The sequence below is a fragment of the Typopeltis vanoorti genome, chromosome 10 (genome assembly GCF_054136105.1).
Source record: "Typopeltis vanoorti isolate ZY-2024b chromosome 10, IOZ_Tvanoo_1.0, whole genome shotgun sequence".
Taxonomy (NCBI): Eukaryota; Metazoa; Arthropoda; class Arachnida; order Uropygi; family Thelyphonidae; genus Typopeltis; species Typopeltis vanoorti.
Genome location: NC_143558.1, coordinates 6,882,646 through 6,906,720, shown reverse-complemented (window position 1 = coordinate 6,906,720; position 24,075 = coordinate 6,882,646). Strand labels below are relative to the sequence as shown.

Below are 24,075 nucleotides of genomic sequence, written 5' to 3'. Positions count from 1 at the left end.
GCGAGACAATGCAGCGTTTGTGGTTATTGTATTCAAAATCCACAGATTCTGCATTTCGCTTCTGCTGTTTATTATTTGATCAATGGTGGATTAACCTTGCTGATTCTGGATTGAGGGACTGGAAAAATGCTTCTATTTTAGCTGCACATGAAAAAAGTCACGTTGAAAATTACCATAAGTGGAAAGAATTAGAAATTCGAATAAAAGAAAAGAAAACCATTGATGAATTTGCTACTTATTATTTGCTAAGAACTTGCTACTTATTAGAAAACAGGAGAAACATTGGGTGCAAGTATTAGAACGACTCTTTGCTTTAGTTCAGACGTTAGTTATTCAAAATTTATCATTTCGAGGAACAAATGAGACATTCTTTTTGCATGGACACGGAAATTTTTTTAAAATTTGTCGAATTTCTAGCCAAGTTTGATCCAATAATGAATGAACATCTTTGAAGAATAAAAGATAAAGATACATATGTGCATTATCTTGTAAAAGATATTCAAAATGAAATAATAAACATCTTCGGCAATGCGATAAAAATTTGGTCACACGGAACAAATGAGCATAGTACTTCGATTCGTAGACACTAGTAATAGCACGGTTTCTATAAAAGAACACTTTTTGGGATTTATAGAAATAAAAAATACCACTGGAGAATTTTTATCAAATGAAATACTTGGAACTCTAGACAAATTTTCATTACCAATACAAGATTTACGATGGCAAGGATACGATAACGCCAGTAATATGAAAGGTGATGTAAAAGGTGTGCAGCGACGAATTTCAAATATTAACCTGAGAGCAATGTATGTACCCTGTAGTTCACATTCATTAAATTTAATAGTGAATTGCACTGCTAATGCTTTAGATGCCACAGCATTTTTTGATGCAGTATATCATCTATATGTATTTTTTTCCGATTCGACTAGTCAATGGGAATACCTCAAAAGACACATAAGCAATTTTACACTCAAACCAGTCTGTGATACACGATGGGAGAGTAGAATTGACTCATTAAAGCCCCTAATATATAATTTGTCCGATGTTTGCGAAGCACTGCAAGAAATATCTCAAGATGATAGTTTATGTGGATTAAGTGGAAATACCATGAAATTAGACGCAAGTAGTCTTCTTAAAACTTCAAATTTATCGCGTCCTTAGTAATGTGGTATAATATACTTTTTGAAATAAACTTTACAAGTAAACAACTTCAGAATACAAGCCTTGATATAAATGATGCCATAAATTGTATTAATCATACAAAGAATTTCTTAATGAAAATCCGAAATGAGGATGAATTTGAAAAGATGTTAACAGATGAGGAAAAAATAAAATCGCTGACGTCTTAGGTGTAACACCTAATTTTGAACAAGAAACAGTTAGACTTAGAAAAAAAAAGAAATAATTTGAGTATGAAGCAGAGGATGAATTCATAACAGATTTTAAACAAAAATTTAAGGAAGATTTTTATTTTTCAATTATTGATACCGCAATTGTATCTGTTGATGAAACATTCAAGCACATGTCTACAATTAACAAAAAGTTTGGTTTTCTTTTAAATATATATGAATTTCAAAAAATTACTTCAGCAGAACTGCTTAAAAAATATTTGATATTGGAATATTATTTAACACATGATAATTCTAGAGATATTGACGGAACAGATTTCTGTAGTGAATTACAAATAATAGCAAGGCGAATTCCAGAAAATACTTCCTCATTAGATGTCCTGTTATACATATGCAAAAATAATTTAGAAAATAGTGTTCCAAATGTGTTTATTGCTTTGAGAATTTTTTCAACATTGCCAGTATCGGTAGTAAGTTCAGAAAGGAGTTTCTCGAAATTAAAACTTACAAAAACTTACAATGGCTCTACGATGGCTCAGGAACGACACACTGGTCTAGCAATAATATCTATAGAGCATGAAATTGCATCTACAATCAATATAGATGAATTAATTCAAAACTTTGCCAAAGCAAAAGCCTGAAAGATTAATTTTTCATAATTTTTGTATTTAAAATGTAATAATTTTCTTGCTATACAAATATTAGGAGTAATCATATATGTATACAAATGTATTGGTTTTGATTAATAAATTTTATATATAAACATTTATATATAAATAAATAAATGTTCATAATGATATTATTTTTATAAATATCCACATGTGTAAGTGTACGTGTGCTTGTGTGAGTATGACAAAATATATATACAGCAATCCCTCGATTAGTGCACTTAATGCATTCTTTAAAACAGGCACATTAATCGAAAACGCACTAATCGAATATAATAACCTATGGGAAAAAATATAATTCGTTCCTCAAATTTCTTTTTAGAACCTTAATTTTTTTTATAAAAGAATTAAGGTATGCCTCAGGGCCTAGTTAAAATAAAATCATGAAGCTGAAAGACTATAAAACATATTCAGAATATAAATTTTATTATTCTACTTGTTAACAAAGAATTGAGCTAACACAGTTTGGCAGGCATTTTGTTTCTTTTTTTCATACAACCGATGGTATGGCCCTATTGCCTCTTCTACTCTTCTGCAAATTTTACTGCTTCTCTATTCTATGTTGTTATATAGCCAGTAAGTGAAACTCAAGATCGAGAACTACGATCTATGAGTTTCAATGCTGAAAAACTATCGGCCTTCGCCGATAGTTTTTCAGCATTGAAACTCATAGATCGTAGTTCTCGATCTTGAGTTTCACTTACTGGCTACATAACAACATAGGATTTTTATCCCTTAAATGTTGCCAGAAAACTAGCCGTTTGGCTTTTCATTTTAATTGCTTCTCTATTCATCAAGGTCAGCCTCTGCATTGCTGCTTAAAAACTTCGCTTGTAAGAAAAATATTATACGCCACGGATTGTTATAATCCGCTTGCAGGCAATTTTTATGACCGATCATAAACAGCGCTATTCTCTTTCTCAAACGTTGAAAGGTGTCGATGTGTGAAAATTAATGATACACAAATGTTATTAGGCATTCTGGGTCCGAGCTTTTCGACATATTCTCAAATATTATTCTCCTCAGAATATTTCCACTATAAAATATTTATTCATAAAAAATGCTTAGAAAACTAAAATAACAAATTCCAGGAACTTCTCACGGAACACAGTTTGGGAAACCCTGGTATACATAGTGTACATGGAAGTAGTGTAGTATGCCATTAAAAATAACTTTGCAAAATGTTTTAAAATCAATAACTAAATTATTTAATTCTGGTGAGCGATTTTTTAAAATAGTTAGGCATAAAAATGTATAGACAGAAAAAATTTTAAATCTGTAACATTTATTTTTAAGATGTATATATAGGCGCACTAATCAAATTTGGGTATCGAAAAAAAATGACGCACTAATTACTGCATAGAGACATTGTATAGGGGCACCTAAATTTTCTTTGCCTAGGGGCATCAGATACCCTCGCACTGGCCCTGACTACAGATATGAGAGTTTTCAACAGCCAATGAGCATGGGATTGGCAAATTGTGCCAGAATGAAAGAAACTCAAACAGCTAACAACAGTTTCCTCTTCTGGTACAGCTACTGTCATGCCGACATTACATTTTAGACCTGTGAAGCAGCAACTCTCTTTTTCTGCTGGGAGAAACCCAACTCAAGATACCAACTGATGATCATAACCTGAAGGTCACAGTGTTCATAAGCCACAAATAATAAGGAAGTGAAGTATTAGCAAATTTATCTATGTTTTAACAGTATTAAACAACTCTAAGATGATAAATACTAAATAAGGTATATAATGACTGGCTAATATTTCGTTGGATTTTAAATAAGGAGCATCATCATAGTATGAACACTGTTATAATGCATAAGCAACTCAACTCAAACTGCATTCTCTATTGATCCAGTGTTCTATTTATCTTAACTCAGAACCGTCTAATACACGATAAATAGAAATTCCTACAGCAGATGGGTTGGAACTGATTTTAGAATGAATGAATGACCAAGACTTGACAAATTATGCAAAACCCTACTGACCACAAAAAATGTTCTTCCAAGAATTGCCTCCCATTTTATTAATGATATATCCAATAAGTTACCATGAATTCCATAAAATGATTAATAATGCTGTACCATGGTTGGAGAATCTTTTTTTATTGAATAAAAATATTTTGTCTAGTCTGCAGCTACTTGCCAGCTAGCAAAATCTACTCACCATGCACATATTGTTCGAGCCCTGAGAATGACAATGTCCCAAATTTTAAGTAAAGTGTTTCACTATCATTACTGATTCTAAAACCAGTACAGTATCTCTGACTTAACAACTGTAACTGTTGCAAAAACTTTTATACAGCATATTAGTTTTCTTCCATTTAATCCTGTGTGAATGAGGATCTAAGACATGGTATGCCAGTCTAATTCTGACTTGCTGTAATGGTGCAATCATTGTAGTGGATGTAACCTTTGTGTTCTCTGAGGTAGATGTTAACAGATTTTTCTGCTTATAGTAGGCCAAGTTACAGTCATAGGACACTTCGTATACTAGAGTGTGTATGTATGAAGTGTCCTGATATTTCATACACTCCAGGATGTGAGAGAGGATGGAGGCTATCCTTTGATGAGCTAATGATAGTTGCTAGTTTGAATGTTATATTTATTTATTAGTACCTTTAGCTATCTTTTTGACATTCATTTTTAGCATCCTTGGAAGCTAAGAATGAATGCCGCTAAGAAGGGGGTGAGGGCTAGATTTTTCTCGTACAGGGTAGTGCATGATTGGAATGGATTGCCATTGAATGTTGTGAGTGCAAGCAGTGTGAATGAATTCAAGAATAAGTACGATAGCTGGTGCATGTAATATATGGCCTCCCTCGATGAGTCCTTAACTCCCTGGAGGGCTCTCTTAATAATAATAATTTTCAGATGTATTCTGGACAGAAACACACATAAGACCAAGGCACTAGTACTGCCTTGATCTCATGTGTGTTTCATAAATAGAGTGCAACTGTAGCCACATCTGAAATAAGCTGTCTTAGAAATATAACTAATAATCTTCTCTGCCCTAGCAACAGACTGAAAGCTGAGATTCCTTACCACTGAAAAAGACTGATAGCAATTTTGCCAATATTAATTCCACCAATCCCCCCCCCCCCACACACACACACTCAAGATCAAATAATTCATGATATAATGATAATTTATAATAAGAGCAATTTTATTACTAATCATAAGGTGATACAACCACTTTGGAAAAAATAATAATGGGAGGGGGGGGGGTGAATTAGGTAGCTATGTCGCAAAAATATTCAACACTTTCTTTAGGAGAAGAGTTTCATTAGTTTCCAGATTTAGAAATAAGCTATAATTAGAGATATCTCATTATATATATGCATAATGAGATATCTCTCGTTATATGTGTTTCACTTTGCTAGGACTCACATATAATTTTTTTCCATGTTAATAAAAGTATAACAACTTGAAAAAAAATACCACATATCAAACTAACAATTTTCTTCTTCATACTGTGAGACACAATATTAAAATTGAAAAATCAAAATATTAGGAGGATAATATGAAGATATTAGAAAGGAACTTGACATTGTTAGCATTCAGAAATGTGTGACCAAAGCTAATCTAAGGTAATGTGATCAATTAAACAGAACAGGAGAGGAAAGGTTAACAAGAAGGCATATTTGCCAAAATAGTAGGCAACAGAACTGGAGGAAGACCTAGAAGACAGAAATATAAAAATATGACAATATTGGAGTGTTGACAAGTGATAAACTACTTTGTAGGAAAATGCTGATTGGTAATAGTCTAAACTTAATCATGCAGTGTTGTCACAGTAGCCTGAACACTCCTTTGAGGGTACGTATCTTGAAATTGATTATGAGATTTATGTTTTGTTTTCTATAAAGAGAATGGTATAAGTGCAGAGGGTGTAAGCATTCTGTGAAATCATTTCCAACTAGGGTTATGAATACACAATAAACAAGGCTTAATTTAGAACAAATTGCAAACTTTTTAAAACTTGGGCACGAGCAATTAGTTTATAAAGTTAATTTGTTTTGTGAAAGTAATTATCTTGAATAAATTTCTCCTGGAACAAAAAAATGCATGAGCCTCCATTTTAATTTCAATAAAGCCCTATGGTGGGAAAGACCTGTGCCAAATTCCATTTTTTTTCAGAACTCATATTTGTGGTATCCAGTCTTTGTTTATGTCTTTTATTTCTAACTGAGCTCTCATATCTATAAGATAAAATTGGTTTGATCACTGTCTTGCATACAGCTAGTTTAGTGTTTTGACTAATTTTAGCAAAGGCATTCGACAGGGTGCCACATGATAAGGTGATATTTAAGTTGCAGCACATGGGTTTGGATGTCAGATTGGTCAACTGGATTTGGGATTGGCTGTCCGATAGGTATCAGAGAGTTGTGTATGGTGGGGCAGTTTCAAGGAGGCAGTGGGTTACAAGTGGGGTTGCACAGGGCTCAGTACTGGGACCTATATTGTTTAACCTTTATATCAATGACATTGTCAGTGGATTGCAGGGAGATATTCAGTTGTTTGCAGATGACGTGAAGCTGGGAAGGGTTATTAGTAATAGTGCAGATGTGGTAGCCCTGCAAGAGGATTTGAATAAGTTAGACAGATGGGCAAATGAATGGGAGTGTCGGTTTAATGCAGCAAAATGTAAGGGCTTGAGGTTTGGGACAGAATGATGGGACACTTCATACTCTATTGGAGGAGTTGTACTGGAGGAAGTAGGGAAGACAAGAGATCTGAGGTCGATGATTGATAGAAACCTGAAATTCAGGGGACATATTACAAAGGTGGTGAAGGTAACTCAGAGGACTGCTGCAATACTGAGAAGGACAGTGACCTGCAGAGATAAAAGAGTTATCATTCCGTTGTATAAGACCATGATCAGATCACAATTAGACTATTGTTCTCAGATTTGGTCCCCAGGATTTGAAGGGGATAAATTAACTGTGGAAAGGGTACAGAGGCGGATAACAAAGATGGTTTCAGGATTGTACAATGTTAGTTATGAGGATTGGCTGAGGGAATGTGGCCTGCAGAGTTTGGTAGATAGAAGAAGGAGAAGTGATATGATTGAGACTTTTAAACTGTTGAGAGGTGGTTACAGGGTTGACACTGGGGAGTTATTTCACTTGGTTGAACAGCAGGAAGGAGTGATGACAAGGGGTCATCCCTGGAAGTTACGAAAGGAAGCTAAGAGCAAGAGGGTGAGGAGTGGTTGAACCGTGGAATGCATTGCCTGATAGTGGTGAAAGCAAGAATGGTCAATAAGTTTAAGGAGTGGTATGATAGACTGTGTTTCCTAGGAGGGACCTCCCACAAGGAGTCTTGATAGACTTTGTGTTTCCTAGGAAGGACCTACCGCGATGAGTCTTTTGACTCCATGGAGGCCTGAATAACAATAATAATAAATTTATTCAGCTGACTCCTTAAAATACCAGCTTTGATAATTCTGTTGTCTATTTAGTTTGCCATCATCATTAAAAATCATGTCTAAATAGCTGAAATGTTTTACTTGTTCTATAAGTTTTCTATTCAGAATGCAGTTGACGTTTTCAGTGTTCCTATTTTCATAGTCCATCTTTTTTTTATTGTTATTATTGATTTTCATACCAATTTATTGCAGCTGTTATTCAATTTAGTCAAGGAATCCTTCAGACCTATACTGAATTTGTTTAAGAGTACAACATCATCTGCATAAAATAAAAAGTTGAGTTGAATATCTCCAATTTCGATATCAGGCCTAATGCTACGTTTGTTCATATAGATGATGAATAACAGTGGACATACACCCTTGTCTCACATCTGATTTTACATTAAATTACTTCATATACTTCATTTAATTCTCACTGCTGACTTGCAATTCAAATATAGACTATGCACTGTTCAATACAGTGCCCCATTTACATCAATTATAGCATTCTGAACAGCTTTTCTTACCTTGTCATATGTGTTCTTTTATAACTTTTTTTTTGCTCTGTAGAAGGAAAAAATCCTGTCACTTCCATATGAGACTGTGAATTCACCTTGAGATGAAAAGCCATTATAAATGTTCTATGTGTCTATGGTTTTTCCAACCAAAGAACATCATCACACCAAGTGCACTCTGCATAATTATAATACAAATTTCACAAAATAATAACAGGGAACTCAACCCATCATCTGACAGATGAGAAAAAAGAAGAAGAAACATTTAAAAACTGCAATAAACCATAATTAATGCTGAACTTTTATTTTAAAAACTATTTATAATAGAATCAGTGAAGGATTTAATTAGGTCCAATGATTAGTTATGGCCATGTTGCAGAGCTTTTGGGAAGAAAAAAAATCTTACTATATCCATATGACATTGGTTAACTCATTTTTGATTGAAAAATTTTATAAATGTTCCTTATGTTTCCAGATGAATTCAAATCCAGGTCTTTCTAACCAAGATATTTATTCTTCCAGTTGCACTTATGGAAGTGCTTTCACTTAACAAGTTAATCATTTATAATTTACTGAGTGACAGTGTCTCCATAAATGCAGATGGTGAAGAATTACTGCATTTTGAAGACAACTAAATTTTAAATTCCTTTGAATTATGATAAAACAGTCACAACCATGACTAATTTTTAATGCTACATTTCAAGCTGTTTTACTTAATACCTTTATGAAATTATTAGATATATGAAGAGCCATAATTATTAATTATATTAATAATTAAATATATGAAGATATATCAAGGCTTCTTATTCGGCTAAGAAACGATATGGGATGTAATATCACTTAACTTAAACAAACCTTTATGAAATGTTTTGTTTGTGGGGGGGGGGGGGCTTTAAGCAAGATAATAAATAAATTATGCTGTACTCCTGCATTTAATTAATTTCTTCATAACTTTTAAAAATGCACCAGAAAAACTGATGTTCATTCAGGTCTGATTGAATGCTTACCTTTGTTCAAGAGCACTATTTTCTCTTCTTACTCATTTCCTTAAACCTACTTTTTCCACCTTTCAACAGTATGATAGTGTAAATTAAAATATATAATTAACAATTCTTTACCAATTCCTTACCTCTATCTCTTCATGCTTACAATCCACAAATGGTCCAATCTGAAACAACATGGTTAAATTAGCATTACACTAAAACAGTCATACAGATAAAAACAAAGAAACAAAAAAAAGAAAGAACAGGAAACATATTTGAAATGAAAGAATGATACAATCACTCTCAGTATAGCAAACACTAATGTGGTGAAATCACCCATACAAAATGCAGAAAAGTCTGGAAAAAATCCCATAAATACTGTTCTAAAAGATGTTTATTATCCACTTTCCAAACTAGTCCTTTGTCCTCATGATTCTGTCAAAGTGATTTATTGTATTATATTGAATACCTCAGGTTTCAAAAATGAGTAGCCTGGCTACTTACATTTCTTACAAACACACACAACACAATCCAAATATAATCTGCATTGTTCCTATGAAAAATGGACAACTTAAACTTGAATTAAAGTGAATAAAAGAAAGATAAACTTTTACCTACCAATATGCATACATGTGGCCTATTATCGTGAAGGTAACGGAGCAAGTCAAAAAGAGGTTCATAAGATAATGAGTCTGATGTTGTAAATGGACCAGCTGCTACCAGGAACTGAAGAGGTTCTATAAATAAATTTTGGTTTTTTTAGACAAAATTTTTTAACATCTAAAATAGGCACATCAAAATCAAATATTTTTTTAAATAAAATTTTGAATGAAAAATGTTTAGTGACATCTTTGAAGGGAGGAAAGGAGAACGACTACATGCAAAAAAAAAAAAAAAAAGAAAAGAAAAGAAAAGAAGGAAAAGACAAAGTTAAAGAAACATTACAAAACAAAGCAAAAATTGATAATTCACACCAGACCAAAGGAAAAATGTGAAAACATACTTATTAGATATTATCCATAGGAAAGTTGGTTATGTAATAAAGTTTTCAAAATTCTGAAAGATATTCAGAATTCCTGAAATTTTTACATAAAAAAGTGCATAAAAAGGGTTACAAATGTGGTATTTCTTCAAATAAGAAAACTGCTTTCTAGAATTTTTGAAATATAAGAAAAATACTTAGTAGTGCAAAAAAAATTACCATTATCAGGCATTTCTGTGAATAATTTAGTATGAGCATTCACCAGTAAAATATACATTAACTGATCTTATTTGAATAGCATCAATGGTTGAAAGGAAATAAAAAATAAAAACATGTATTAGAATGTCTGCAATTTGATCAATTTTCCTAGTCAACTCTCATTATAACAAATATCACAATATGAAATGAAACCTGCTCATAATAGACTATTGTAAATTCTGGACCAAAGTTTCATAAGTACAAATACTAGGATAGTATGATTTCACTATAGCAAACTATCCATTATAACAAACTATTCTTGTGACCTTCTATGAGTTTGCTATAATGAGAGATGATTATACAAGCTTTATAACTTTTCAATATTGTCACGAAATTCATTTAGGAGGGAAAAGGATATTTTGTTCCCTTCAAAGGAAAGAGAGTGTAGCATTCTACTTAACTCACCAGATACCAGATGTTAGTTTTTGTTCATTTAAAATGATAATATTGTAACACATATAGTAAACCGTTCTTCTGCACAAAATCATTCACTATTTAGTCATCAGCTTCTTCACATGCTTCATTACTTGCTCTGCAGTTCTCTTCTCATCTTTCCATGGTGTTTGATATTCAGCATTTCAGCAATGGAAATTTTACAAAGTTTTCTGGGAAAAACAAACAAACTAACCCTTTCATATGAGACTGGCTAGCTTACATTCAGCTGAAAAGTCCTTATAAAATCAATTATTTAGAATCAAGAATCCACTATGTCCAAGTGAGCTTCTGTGGCTCAGTTGGTATCAACTATACCCTTTGATTGGGTGTCCTTGCCTTCTCCTTCCAGTTGGTATCCAAACTTACCTAACTCCAGTTGGTTCTTGCAGACTGTCTAATTTGTTTTTGGGCAAGGATGCCCAAAAACAAATTAGACAGATCAAATAGAATAGACAAAACTGCCTGGAAAGAGATGGATGGCAGAAGACTGGGAAAATTGGAAGATCATTGGGGAGGCCTTCATCCAGCAATAATTGAAAATGACTGAGAAAGAAGAGAAATATACCCTCTGATTGCAAAGACTTGGGTTTGAATCCCAACTAGTACAAGAACTAGTTGGGATTTAACAAGAAATTTCTGACAAGAACTTTATAAGTGGATTTTCAACAGGTAGATTAAAGTATCATTGAGAAGCAGTAAGCATCTTTCCCTCCTAGAACCATGAGTTTTTCATTTCAAAAAAAAACAAGCAAACCAGCCAGATAGACATGATCAATGAACAGACATAATAATGTGATCTCACAGCCTTAGTTGATTTGTCTATAATTCCAAATAACAACAACTGAATTCACTTTTCTGTCATGTCTGAAATCAGCTATGCCTCAAAGTCATTGGATGATTGTCTTTATTTATACAGTATTGTTCAAATGCAGATAACAGTCCCCTGTTCCAACAAATTGACATACTTCGGACAGACAAGTAGATCAACCACATCCACAGAGATGAACACACACACACACACACACACAAAAATATATCTGTAATCATGGCTATGGTCAAATTTGTTCTTGCAGACCATGTATTGGATACTACTCATAGGATCAACTGAAAAAAAAAAAAAAAAAACACTATGCTCCATCATAGCAAATTTTGAAAGGAAACTGTTTTTAAAATCTGCAGCTGCCCTCAGAAATCAGCCTAATTTAAATAAATACAGATTCAAGAGACTTCCCAAAATATAGAAAACATTAAGCCTCAGAGATCCCAGTTTACAACTGAGGCCCCCTAAAGATGTCCCCCACCTAGATGGGATGCTAGTGTTATATCCACATGTGTTTCATTTAGTACTGTATTGCCTTTGTGTAAGTGTGTTAAAAGTGTTAGTTTGTACTTCCTAAAGATGTCTCTCTAACTGAGATGAAATACTGAAAGAAATAAAATAGTTTTTAATCCTTTCCCAGGATTAATTCATACTCCACTAATCTTTCAACATAAAGAATTCATCAATTCAAAAAATTATATGGAATCACTAAGATTCACTTTTAATTATATGTTCAGTGTTTCAAAATCCCAAAACACGTATGTCTATATACTCTGAATACAACCTCTTGACTGAGAATTTCATGCCTAACCATCGAATGTTTTCCTACACATCCCTTTCTCCTTTCATTGCTACCTGTACAACATATCTTGAATAAGATTCAATGAAAAATTGTAGACTTGCTCTCTCTCTCTCTCTGAATGAAACAAAAACAAATCTAATCCATAATTAAATAATTATGAATAAGATGGGTCAAAATTTGATCCACTCTTTGACTCAAAATGACTCATTTGAAATAGATATATAAATTTTTTTCATGTGCTTCTGAAAATCACAGTTATATGAAATATGACAGATTTTTTTAATGCTTCAAAAAACACTAATCTGGATGTCCACAGTAAGCAGACACCCAATGAATCTATTGCAGTATTTATTCTTACTTTAATCATAAAGAAACAGGTCATTAGAATCAAGTTAGTATAGAAACTAGGATTATCTATATCAGCGGCACACCCAGAGGGGGAGGGGGGGAGCAAGAGGCCCGGGCACTCCCCAAAATAAAAAAAAAAAAATACTAGGAAATTTTTCAAAAATCTTTTCCTAATTAAAATTCATTTTTTTATTTATTGTTCAGGCAGACTGAGCACGACTTCATTTGTCCAATCTCAAGTTGTGGTATAAAAAATTTGAAAAACCGTTTGCAACAGCTCCATGCAAAAATGCCATTGATGCAGTTTCGAAGTGTGGCAAAATGATATATTCTAACAACTATAACTTATTAAAAATATTTGCAACGCTTCCAGTAACAACATGCATCAGTCAAAGGTCATTTTCTACCTTACGTCTTTTAAAAACCTATTTAAGATCTACCATGACATAATCACGACTCAACAGACTGGTTTTGCTATATATACCCAAAGAGATTAATGTAATGACTGAAGTAATTCAAGAGTTTTTTTTAAAAAAAAAGAAAACTGGATTTTATTCTTTAAATAAATTTTTAAAGTAAATTAATAATAATAATTTTATAATAAATTAATAAATTATAATTACCTAATGAATTTTACTGAATATGCATTAAAAATATTTTTATCTGTTCAACTCGGCTCTCCCCAAGATTAAATCCTGAGTGCACCACTGATCTATATATACCATAATACTATACCTATCTGCGGTAGTATGAATGAAGTTCATACAACAGCAAAAATGTTCTCTTCCCAAACTTTTCTCACAAAATCAACAGTATATAAAACTGACAAACCATGACACAAATGCTATTATTATTATTATTTCGGGCGACTCCAGGAGTCCTTAGACTCATCGAGAGAGGCCCTAAACATCATGTCCACACAACTATGCGATTACAATCTCACAGTATCTATCATACCTTGTCTTGAACTCGTTCACCGTCATAGCACCCACAACAGACTCTGGCAGCTTATTCCACTCATTTACCACTCTAAAAGTAAAGAACCCAGCTCTAACACCCCTGCTAACCACACTCTTGCCCAGCTTCCAAAGGTGTCCCCTAGTTCTCCCACCACCAGTCCTGATCTCAAAAATATCCTCTGAATTAATCCTATAGAATCCCTTTAGCAATTTGAATGTCTCAATCATATCTCCCCTCCTCCGCCTATCAACTAGTTTCTGCAACCCACAAATCTTCAACCTGTTCTCATATAGTTCATTCCATAGACCTGTTATCATCTTAGTCACTCGCCTCTAGATCCTCTCCACCTCCTCCCCATCAAGAAGGAACCTAGGTGACCAAATCTGGGCACAGTAGTCGAGATGAGGTCTTATCAAGGCTCGGTACAGAGGTACAATAACTTGCTTGTCTCTGCTCGTCAAGGTATTTTTCAACAACCAAGTGAGTTGATGAGCTGATTTAGCTACTTTTGCAATGTGCCCCCTAAACTTCATCTCCCTATCTACCAACACTCCCAAGTCCCTGGCCTCATCAATCTCTTGGAGTACAGTTCCACCAATGTGGTATACTGCTGCTAATCTTTTCACCCCAAAATGCATAACCTTACATTTTGTCACATTAAATTGACATCCATTCTCCTTAGCCCAGAACTCCAATCTAAGTCATCCTGCAAGCCTTTGACATCTTCTGCATTCACTATTGCCCTACCCAACTTTGCATCATCAGCAAACAAATGAATCGTTCCACTTAGATCCTTCCCTATATCGTTAATGAACAGATTAAACAGCAGTGGTCCAAGAACAGACCCCTGCGGCACACCACTAGTCACAGGCCGTCTTTTGGACTCTACTCCTGAATAAACTACTCTTTGATATCTCTCCATCAACCAACCATCTATCCATCTCACCAATCCTATATCCATTCCCATATGTTGTAGTTTACGGATTAGTAGTCCATGTGGTATCCTGTCAAACGCCTTTGCCAGGTCCAGCAGTATCACTGTAAACCCATTTCCCTTATCCAGTTCAGCCGTCACCTTGTTATAAAACTTGAGCAAGTTACTGAAGCATGATCTACCCTTCACAAAGCCATGCTTTCCCCTGTACAGTATCTCGTTTTCATCAATCCATTCCTGTATTTTTCCCTTGACTACTTTCTCTAAGACCTTGACAACGACCCCTGATATGCTGATCGGTGGGTAATTTACAACCGTAGTCTTGGATCCTCCTTTATGCAGTGAAACTATTTTCCCCTCTTTCCACACCTTCGGGACTAAACCAGACCTGAGACTCAGATTAAACAACATGGTCAAGGGCACTGATAATTCTTTAGCCGCTTCACGCAAGACCCGTGCCGGTATACCATCCAATCCCACAGATGTGTTCACATTAAGGTTCTGTAATAGACTAGTCACCTCCACTTCATTCATCACTATTCCCGTAATAAACTAATGGTTCCTTCATTTTTTCAATGTCACCACCTGGATGATATGCTTTTGCAAAGTGCGCGCTCAGTAACTCCACTATATCGACTGATTCAGTGACCTCCTTACCATCGTCATTCCTTAAAATCATTTTGCCGTGTACAGTTTTTTCCTTGCTTGCAGCATAACTGTTTGGGATTCTCTTTTGCTTGCAAAGCTAGTTTCCTTTCATAATCCGCTTTTGCTTTTTTTACCACACTCGTTACCTTTCTGGCCTGCACTTTATACCGTTCGTGTGCCTGCAGGTCACCCCTTTCTTTAAATTCCCTCCACAGTTGTTTCTTTTTTTGCAGCTCAAGCTTAATGGTGTTATTCATCCATTTAACCCCTACTTGTTTTACTATTCGGACCCTAGGTATGCAATCAGCCATTACCTCCTGTAAATGCTCCTTGACCCCTTCCCATGCTCTATCGACGTCCAGCCCTTGCAGTTGTACATGCCATGGCACTGATCCAAGCAATCTCCTAAGCTTGTCATACTTGCCAGCACGGTAATTCCACATATACCCTGTCTTAATCGAAAATTCCACACTTTTAGCCACTTCCCAGGTCAAGACCTTATGATCACTCTCACCAATAGGTGGCAACATGGTCATATTCATTACAGTCAAATTCTCAGATGCTATTACCAGGTCAAGCACTCTCACCCCCCTAGTATTTTCAATTACATGCTGTCTCAGATAGTTATCCCTTAATAACTGAATAAAATCCTTTTCCTTCCTCACATGTGTCCTCTCCTCCTTCCAATCAATGTTACCATAGTTGAAATCCCCCATAATAATTACCCTCCTTCCACTCATTTCATCAATTTCCCTATGCATACTATCTCCACCATCTATTCCATCACCTGGTCTATTAGCAGCACCCAACTGTATATTTTATTCTGCCAGTCTCAATCTCACACCAAATAGCCTCAAATGAGCTCCTTTCACTATCCTGCGATACAACTTCAATTCTCCTTGGCTGCAGTTCATCAGCTATCATCAATAATACCCCTCCCCCCATTTTATTCTCTCTGTCCCTCCTAAACACACTATAACCTACACATTCTATCCCACTAACTATATCTTCTTCCGTCAGCCATGTTTCACTAATGCCAATAACCTGTGGCCAGGAAGAGCCAATCAAGGCCAAAAATTCTTCCTTCTTGTTCCTAATACTCCTGGCATTAGTATACATGAAATGCAGTGATCCCTTAGTCCCATCCCTATATTGATGCGTTATTCTAAATGACCCATTCCCATTTTTTTTCTTTCACTTTTTTTATAATTATCATTATAAAAAAAGTGAAAGAAACAGTAGCAGAATGAATACCCAGGTCAGGAGGATAAATCAGGTAGAAGTTGGATGAAGAGCATCAAAGTCAGAGCTGCAAAAAAATCAACAAGTTCATGAGCAGTACAAGGCACAAGAAAGAAGGGTTACTAGTATAATAAAGAAGGCTTGAGTTACTAAATGATCACTTGCAAGGGTATATGATCCAGATGAAGATAATGAAGTGCAAGATAAGGTACCTAAGATATTGCAGAATATAAAATAAATACAGTCAAGGGATATCAGCATAGATATTAGGGAATTGACAATGTCTCTAATCAAGCTGTTTAAGTCTCAGAACTGGTAAGGTCCTAAGGGAGTAGAAAGAAGGCAAAATAGTTCTGCTTAATAAACGAGCCTCTAAGACTGAAGTAGCAAATTATACATCAATCAGTAGTTCTAGAGTGGTGGGTAAGGTACTGGAGAAGTTAAGATAGAATTCAGACATGGAATGAAAGAAATATAATACTCAATTTCAGGGGTGGAAACAGCATGGTTTTATGACGGGAAGGTATTGCCTTAGTGATTTACTCACGATATAAGAAATTGACAGTTGAGTGGGAAGGAAATGGTAATGTGATGATCTTGCTGGAATTTGCAAATCATTCAACAGGATACCACAGAACTTTGTTACATAAACTGGAGCAGGTGATACAGACTATAATGGCGGGATAAGAAATTTGGTTAATGAATCAACTCAGCTTTTAAAAATTCACTTGAATATGCAGCAATCAATGGAATGGCTATCATGCAGTTTGACTAAAGATAAAAGTATCATGAATAAAGGTATATACACTCATGTTGATATAAACTGCATCAGCTTACATAAATATAGTATTTAGTAAGCAGGCAGTAATGAGAATTACTGCCTCCTATCATTCCCATGGGTTTTTGTATAACATAACAGTTGCTGCTATTGCATCAGAATTTTTTATGCTATAAATAGACAGTAACAGCTGATTTTTGTATTTTTGGGCTGAGATTGCTATAGCTAGTTACATGCAGTTAACACTCCACAGAAAAAGTGTGATTCAAGCTTTGAATAGAGAAGGCTATTCCTCTAGGTGAAATAGTTAAAAGGGTGTCCTGTAGTCAATCTGCTGTGGTACGACTGCTGTTGAAAGTGATGGAAACCAGATCTGCTGAAAGGAAGAAGGGGACAGGTAGAAGGCTAGTCTACACCATGCCAAGATCGAGTTCTAAAGCAGCTCTGCCTCAAAAAAATCACTGTGAGTCATCTGGAGAAACGAGACTGGGAAGAACAAACAGGAGTTGTGGCAAGTTCTGTAGATATCGGACTCATTCTACAGGGACTGATAGCCAGGTTCACTAAAATAAGAAACCCTTGTTAACCAAATAAATGAGACTGGCTCAGTTAAATTGGTACAAAGAGCATGCTAAATGGACCCCTGATCAGTCGAAAACAGTAATTTTTTTGACAACAAAAAGTTTAACCTGCAGGATGCCAATGGCAGGCAGACAGACAGTTCAAAGGTGATCAGGGGAAAACTTCAACCCTGATAGTCAGGTGTCAACAGTAAAATTCTCAGCCAGTCAGATGATCTGGGACTGCATGTTGCATCACGATAGATGCAGTTCATCACTACACTTTACTGTAGTGATGAACTGCATCTTTCAGGATGATTCTGTCCCTTGTCAGAGGACAAAAAGTGCAAGTAATGCTATTATAACCCTAAAATGTACCATATACGAATTAAGTTTAGTACTTAAAAAAGCTTTAGTTTTTGTTGCGGGTTAATAAGTAGCTCAAAGACCCAAATATTAATCAAAAATAAAAGTTATGTTACCTTCTTCATTCCCTTTTCAAATAGGCATTCAAATTTAATTATCAAAAAAACACGGTTACAGCAGGTGATGCAGCATCTATGAATATGAGTGTATTTGTATATGGAAATATCATTTACTAGTGTGCATTAGTTTTCCTTATAAGCAAAGGGAAATTTGAGAAAATTTTATCATTATGTGACAGGAAAAAAAAAAAAAAAAAAGACAAAATAAAAAAATAAACTTAGTGAATGAAGAAGAAAGGAAAGAACAAAAGTGTCACATGCTTTGGAAATAAATGAGTTAAGTGATCACCTTAGTAAGGTATACATCCCAAGCAGATCCATTACTTCTGAAGCTGAGGTAAAACTATATGAAAGGATAGAAATGGATGAGTTGGAGGTATTAAAGCTATACAAGCTTGATTAGAACACTGCAGTGAAAGTGGATGAGATGCTGGCAAGGGAGCTAAAGAAATGTGGAAGAAAATTAGCAGTGCCTCTGACTTATTTAACTTGAGTTTCAACATGAACATAATTCTTAATGAATGGAAAAAAAGCAAGATAATTTCATTATACAGTGGTGGAGTTAGAATTGATGCAATGAATTAGAGCCCAATCAGTATATCTGTTATGGTCATCGAGGTATCAGAAAAGACAGTTATGAATTTACATTGAAAGGCAGGTAGACAGTACTAGAATCCTTCATAGAGGATAGCATGGTTTTTTTAACGGCAGATCTTGCTTCAGAAATCTGCTCACATTCTATACTAGAGTAACATAAGGGAAATGGACATACCATGTGACTAAACTTGTGATATGGATGTAAGAGTGGTTGACCAATAGTTATTAGAAAGTGATATGGAGATGCTGAATATAAGAGAAGAAGGGTGACTGGAGGTGTACCAGGTTATCCACTTGGGACATTGTTATTTAATTTGTATATTAATGATAATAGGGATGGTTTAGATCTAGAGGGTAATATCTAGTTATTTGCAGATGATGCAAAGTATGGGAGAGTGATAGGGACATTGCTAATACTTGCAAGCTGACTTGAACTGACTGATTATTTGGGTAAATGACAATGAATATCAGTTCAATATTGTTAGGTGCAAGGTTATGCATTCTGGACTGAGGACATTGCATGTAGAGTATTATATGATGGTAATTTGCTACAAGTGGACAATGAAGTGAAGAACTTGGGAGTTATAGTAGACAATTAAAGTTCAGGGATCATATTGCAAAAGTGGTTAAGTCATCACATCAGATAACTGCAATGTTGACAAAGCTTTGATAAGATCACATCTGGGCTGCCGTGTGCAGATATAATTAGTTGGGTTCAGAGAAGATAAAGTCTTCAAAGTGTGAGTAACAGAGAGAAGAGATATGATAGAAGCATATAAGTTGGTATCGTGATCTTACAGGATAAACACATCTGACCCTTTGTATCTTGAGGTAAGGAAGAAGTCAGAATCATTCCTGGAATTGAATAAAGGTATAATTAGGAAGCATATGAGGTCCAGGTTCTTCTCATGGCATGTAGTGATTGTGTGGAACAGATTACCAGTAGGTGTTGTAAGTAAATCTTTAGTGAATGTTTTTAAAGAAACATATGATAAGAACAATGGACTGTGATCTGGAATAGGCGCTACACCAATAAGTCCTCAACTCCATAGAAGAGTCTGTATAATAACACCTATCATCAACATCATGAATATATCACTCTGAATAACTTCTGCTCTAGACATTGGCCTCTTGTTAGGTCAAATTTGCATAAACACAAATTTGATTCACTAAAGTAAATCAAAGGCTTCTATGGAGTCAAGAGATTCATGACAGACACAAACTACTTCACATAGTACGCATGAAAAATTATACAAATGAATAACTCTGCTCTGCCTGAATGAAATTTAATGAAATTTGGTATTTAGGATCTTCACTAAAATTTGCTGAATTATCTGATTTCAGTTTTAACTGGACCATTTTAGTGGCAACATCAGACAAAACAAAATGATGGATCTAGTATAAACCAAAACAGCTTAAGTTCTACTTGTTAACTAAAGACACTTTTTTTTTATATTTAAAGAGTAAAAATACAAAGACAGACTAAATAATAACTAAATGATAATTACAAGAATTCACTTGTATATTAAATGCTAATCATTGTATGTTTTAATCCTCTCATGCATGAATTTTTATATTCATTTATAAAAAATTATAATGGCATGATACAGTACCATTTAATCTCACAATATTACCATGAATTCATTAATTTTGCTAAATTTATGTCCTGTACATATAAAAAATTATGTCCTGTTGTTGGCTTTAAAAAATTATGTTGGGGTTAGTGCATGATGTCCTCATCCGAGGACATCATGCACTAATGCCAACAGACTACAGACATATTTCTATGGAAATGACTTAGACTAAGGAATTTATTTTCATTGAAAGACATTACAAGAAAAAAAAACAGCTTATAAACAATTTATATTTTGCTGAAACACTGCATGAATGATCAAAATTTGGATTACTTAGTACATACAAAAAAGTAGAACAATTAGAATTTGCAGTAGAGCTATGTAAATCAAGAACAGTCTTATTCTCTTTGCCTCATTTTGTATGAAAAGACTGAAAACATTCCGGACAGATTGGAACCTCACATCTACCACAGATGTATCTTGTTTTACTCTTGCAGTATACATCTCTGTAATAATTGGCATTAGTACCTGTTGTCTTCTTTGGGAAGTGTCCACCGGCATCAAATCGTTTCTCATGTTGCACAGAGTTTTGCGTTTCTTTAGTGCTGGTGGTGTCTGAAGGGTGTCCTCGTTTCTTTGTACCTAGCTGAGCTAAACCTTGATATATCAAAGCAGTTGCCACTCTTGATTTGAATTCCAACAAATCCAATTTTTCTTTTTCTTCCCATTTCCAAATGATCCGTGCATATACCATCGTTTGTTCTTGGTATCATTTCGATACAAAGCCACAAGAGAGTCCATAAGGTCCACTCCACCCATATGTTTGTTATAAACAGCAATGCTGTGAGGTAGTGGAATTTCAACATACTTTTTTCTTTCTGGCTGAACCTCTGACATACACTGACAGGCTCCTTTCCTAACTAGATACCACATGTACTATTGGGTTATCAACCCATCTAGTGACAGTAATTCCATCAGAGGGTGTAGTAACTGACATATTTCCTCGTCCCATCTTCTGCAAATCTTTTCATTTTTCAGTTTGTTGTCAGCACCTCAAAGTCGATTTCTTCTGCATGTAACCACATAACAAATATCATCTTCCTTTAGTTTCTTAATTAGGGAGATGCTTGTGAAGAAGTTGTCTGTGTATACCTTGAGGTTCTTACCAGCAAGATCATGACAAAACCTAAGTACTACATTTTCACTTGCACTGAATGAGTCTGAATTTTGTCTTCCAGGATCTGCACCTACATAAAGATCAAAACAATATAGATAGTCTGAATTGCCCGCCCTCACCCACATTTTCAAACACCATTTATTTGGTTTCTTAGGTAAGTATTATTTGAGTTGTGAATGTCCTTTGAATGGAATCATCATCTCATCTACACTCTGAAATTCTTCTGGGATGACAGCAGCAGCATGGAATGTTTCATAAAACTTTGGCAGCACTGGTCTTATACGTATTGATTTGTCTTTATTGTTGGTAGGTATTGTGTCTGAATCAACAAAATGCAAATATCGCCTTACATCCTCCCATCTGTTTACTGACATAGCATCAGCTATAACATCCATGCACAGTCCATGTTCGGAAGACCAATACTGCCATACACGTGGGTATTTCATGGCAATACAATTCCAAGGTAAATTTTGAGTTCAGTCACAGTAAGTGTTAAATTATCTTTGCCTTCACGGCATGCATGCAGATTAGTTTGCTTTCACAATTTCATCCATCAATTCATCTGGAAACAGCTGTGAAAAATAATCTACAGGGTTCTCTCCGTGAATATTTACTTGGTGTTTTCCTCTAAATTGTGGTTAAGTACCAGCAAAGGGATTATATCTTTCTCACTAAACCACACCGGTTGTCTCTGCAATGGCATATGACCAGAAACAGCTGTATTTTGTACACTGGACTTTGAGCGTTGTGAGCCTGACCAACAGGGGAAAGACACGGAACATCGCTGTCTTCACTTAAACTGTCACTTTCTGTAGGATCATCATCAGAATCACTCAACTCCAAACCATCTTCAGATTCCTTCAACAGTTTTTCAATCTCCTCTTCAGTAAGTCTCTTGTAGAAATAGGCTTTTTTATGCCTGATGGACCTGGCTTTTGGTTATCTATCTGTAAAAGAAATGATAATGCCAATTAACACACTTACTATTCATTTATATTTGCAAAAATAAAATAAAAAATTATAAAAATATTGTACAAGAACTTTCTAGCCTCAAACTATTTGCTGCATAGATTACCTTACAAACATAGTATCCTCATGTGAGGACCTGTTGTTTTCAACTTCATTTTATGAACATGGTAATAAACATAAGAGTCAAAGCTGTATAACTGAGAGGAGACCTCCACATAGCCGTTAAAGGAATGTGGAGAACCGACCAGGGCTTCTGACCTAATGTCCAATCCTCACCTTCTCGTGGTTAACCCTGTTGGGTATCTACTTTGATACTGAACGAACGAGGATGGGCTGGCAATTTGGGATTTAGCCGACCAAATTGTATTCTTATTGGTTAAACCAAAATAAAAAATGATGGAACAACATGACAAAATTTCATGCCGGCTGGGGCGTCGCCCGGTTAAACAAGGCCCCCGTTGTTTTCGCCAGGGAACCAGGGTGAACAGCAAAAAGTCAGCTACTGGAACAAATCTGAAAACAAACCCCAACTCAACATCACCAGAGTTAAAGATCGGTACTATCAACGTAAGAAGCCTGAATGGCAAAGAAATGGAGCTAGCTGAAGAATTAGATAAGTACCAGATCGACATAATAGGGGTGACTGAAACAAAAAAGACCAAAACTGGTGAGATCTTTCTGAGCAATAAATACAAAATGTTATATTCAGGCAATGACAATCAAGGAAAAGAAGGAGTAGCCATAGTATTCAACACAAAATACGAAGCTAATCTTCTTGAATGGCAGTCAGTCTCAAGTAGAGTAATGTGGGCAAATATGAGAATGGAGAACTGGACAATGAGACTTATTTGTGCCTATGGTCCCACAGAAGGTTCTACTAAGGTAGAAGTGGAAGAATTTTTTGAGGCTTTAGAAAAAGCAACTGACACAATGAAAAAGGAAAAGTTGGTCCTTGTTGGGGATCTAAATAGCAGAGTAGGAAATGATTGTGAGACATACAAAAATATTTTGGGAAAATTTGGAGAAAAGAGCAAAGCTAATAATAATGGCAAATATCTGTTGGATTTCTGCTCAGGACATGGACTGGTTATTACTAACACCATGTTCCAACATAAAAATGTGCACAAATTCACATGGAGAGAAGAGGCTAGGAATAAGAAAAGTCTCATTGACTATGTTATTGTTGATAGTGATGTTTTCTCCCTGGTGCAGGACACCAGAGTGTACAGAGGACTTGAAATTGGAAGTGATCACTATTTAGTCTTGAGCAGAATAAAATTGAATTTCATATTGAAAAGAATAACATGCAAGAAAGTTTTAAAGCGAATAAAAGTTGAGCAACTCTCAGATGTGAACTGTAGACTAAAATACAGAAATATTATTGAAAAGAAAATGAAAGAGTTTGAGAACAGGAATCAAACCTTGGAGATTCAGTGGCAAACTCTGAAGAAAACATTGATTGATTCTGCCAGAGAGGCATGTGGTGAGGTTGTGTGCAAGGATAAAAAAATCAGAACTTCCTGGTGGACACAGGAAGTTAAAGAGGCAGTGAAGGAAAAGAAGAAAGCATATCAAAAG

The 24,075-nt window shown here is 35.1% G+C and overlaps 1 protein-coding gene across 1 annotated transcript in view; it reads right to left on the bottom strand.

Moving 5' to 3' along the window:
* The window catches only part of PolA2 (DNA polymerase alpha subunit B), a 139,019-nt gene that overhangs the window by 58,022 nt on the left and 56,922 nt on the right, over nt 1-24,075 (bottom strand). The window contains exons 10-11 of the mRNA XM_090399164.1: nt 9,547-9,665; nt 9,075-9,113 (exon numbers count right to left, since the gene is read on the bottom strand). Coding sequence (XP_090255290.1) covers nt 9,075-9,113; nt 9,547-9,665 — 158 coding nt within the window. The remainder of the gene's footprint in view (nt 1-9,074; nt 9,114-9,546; nt 9,666-24,075) is intronic.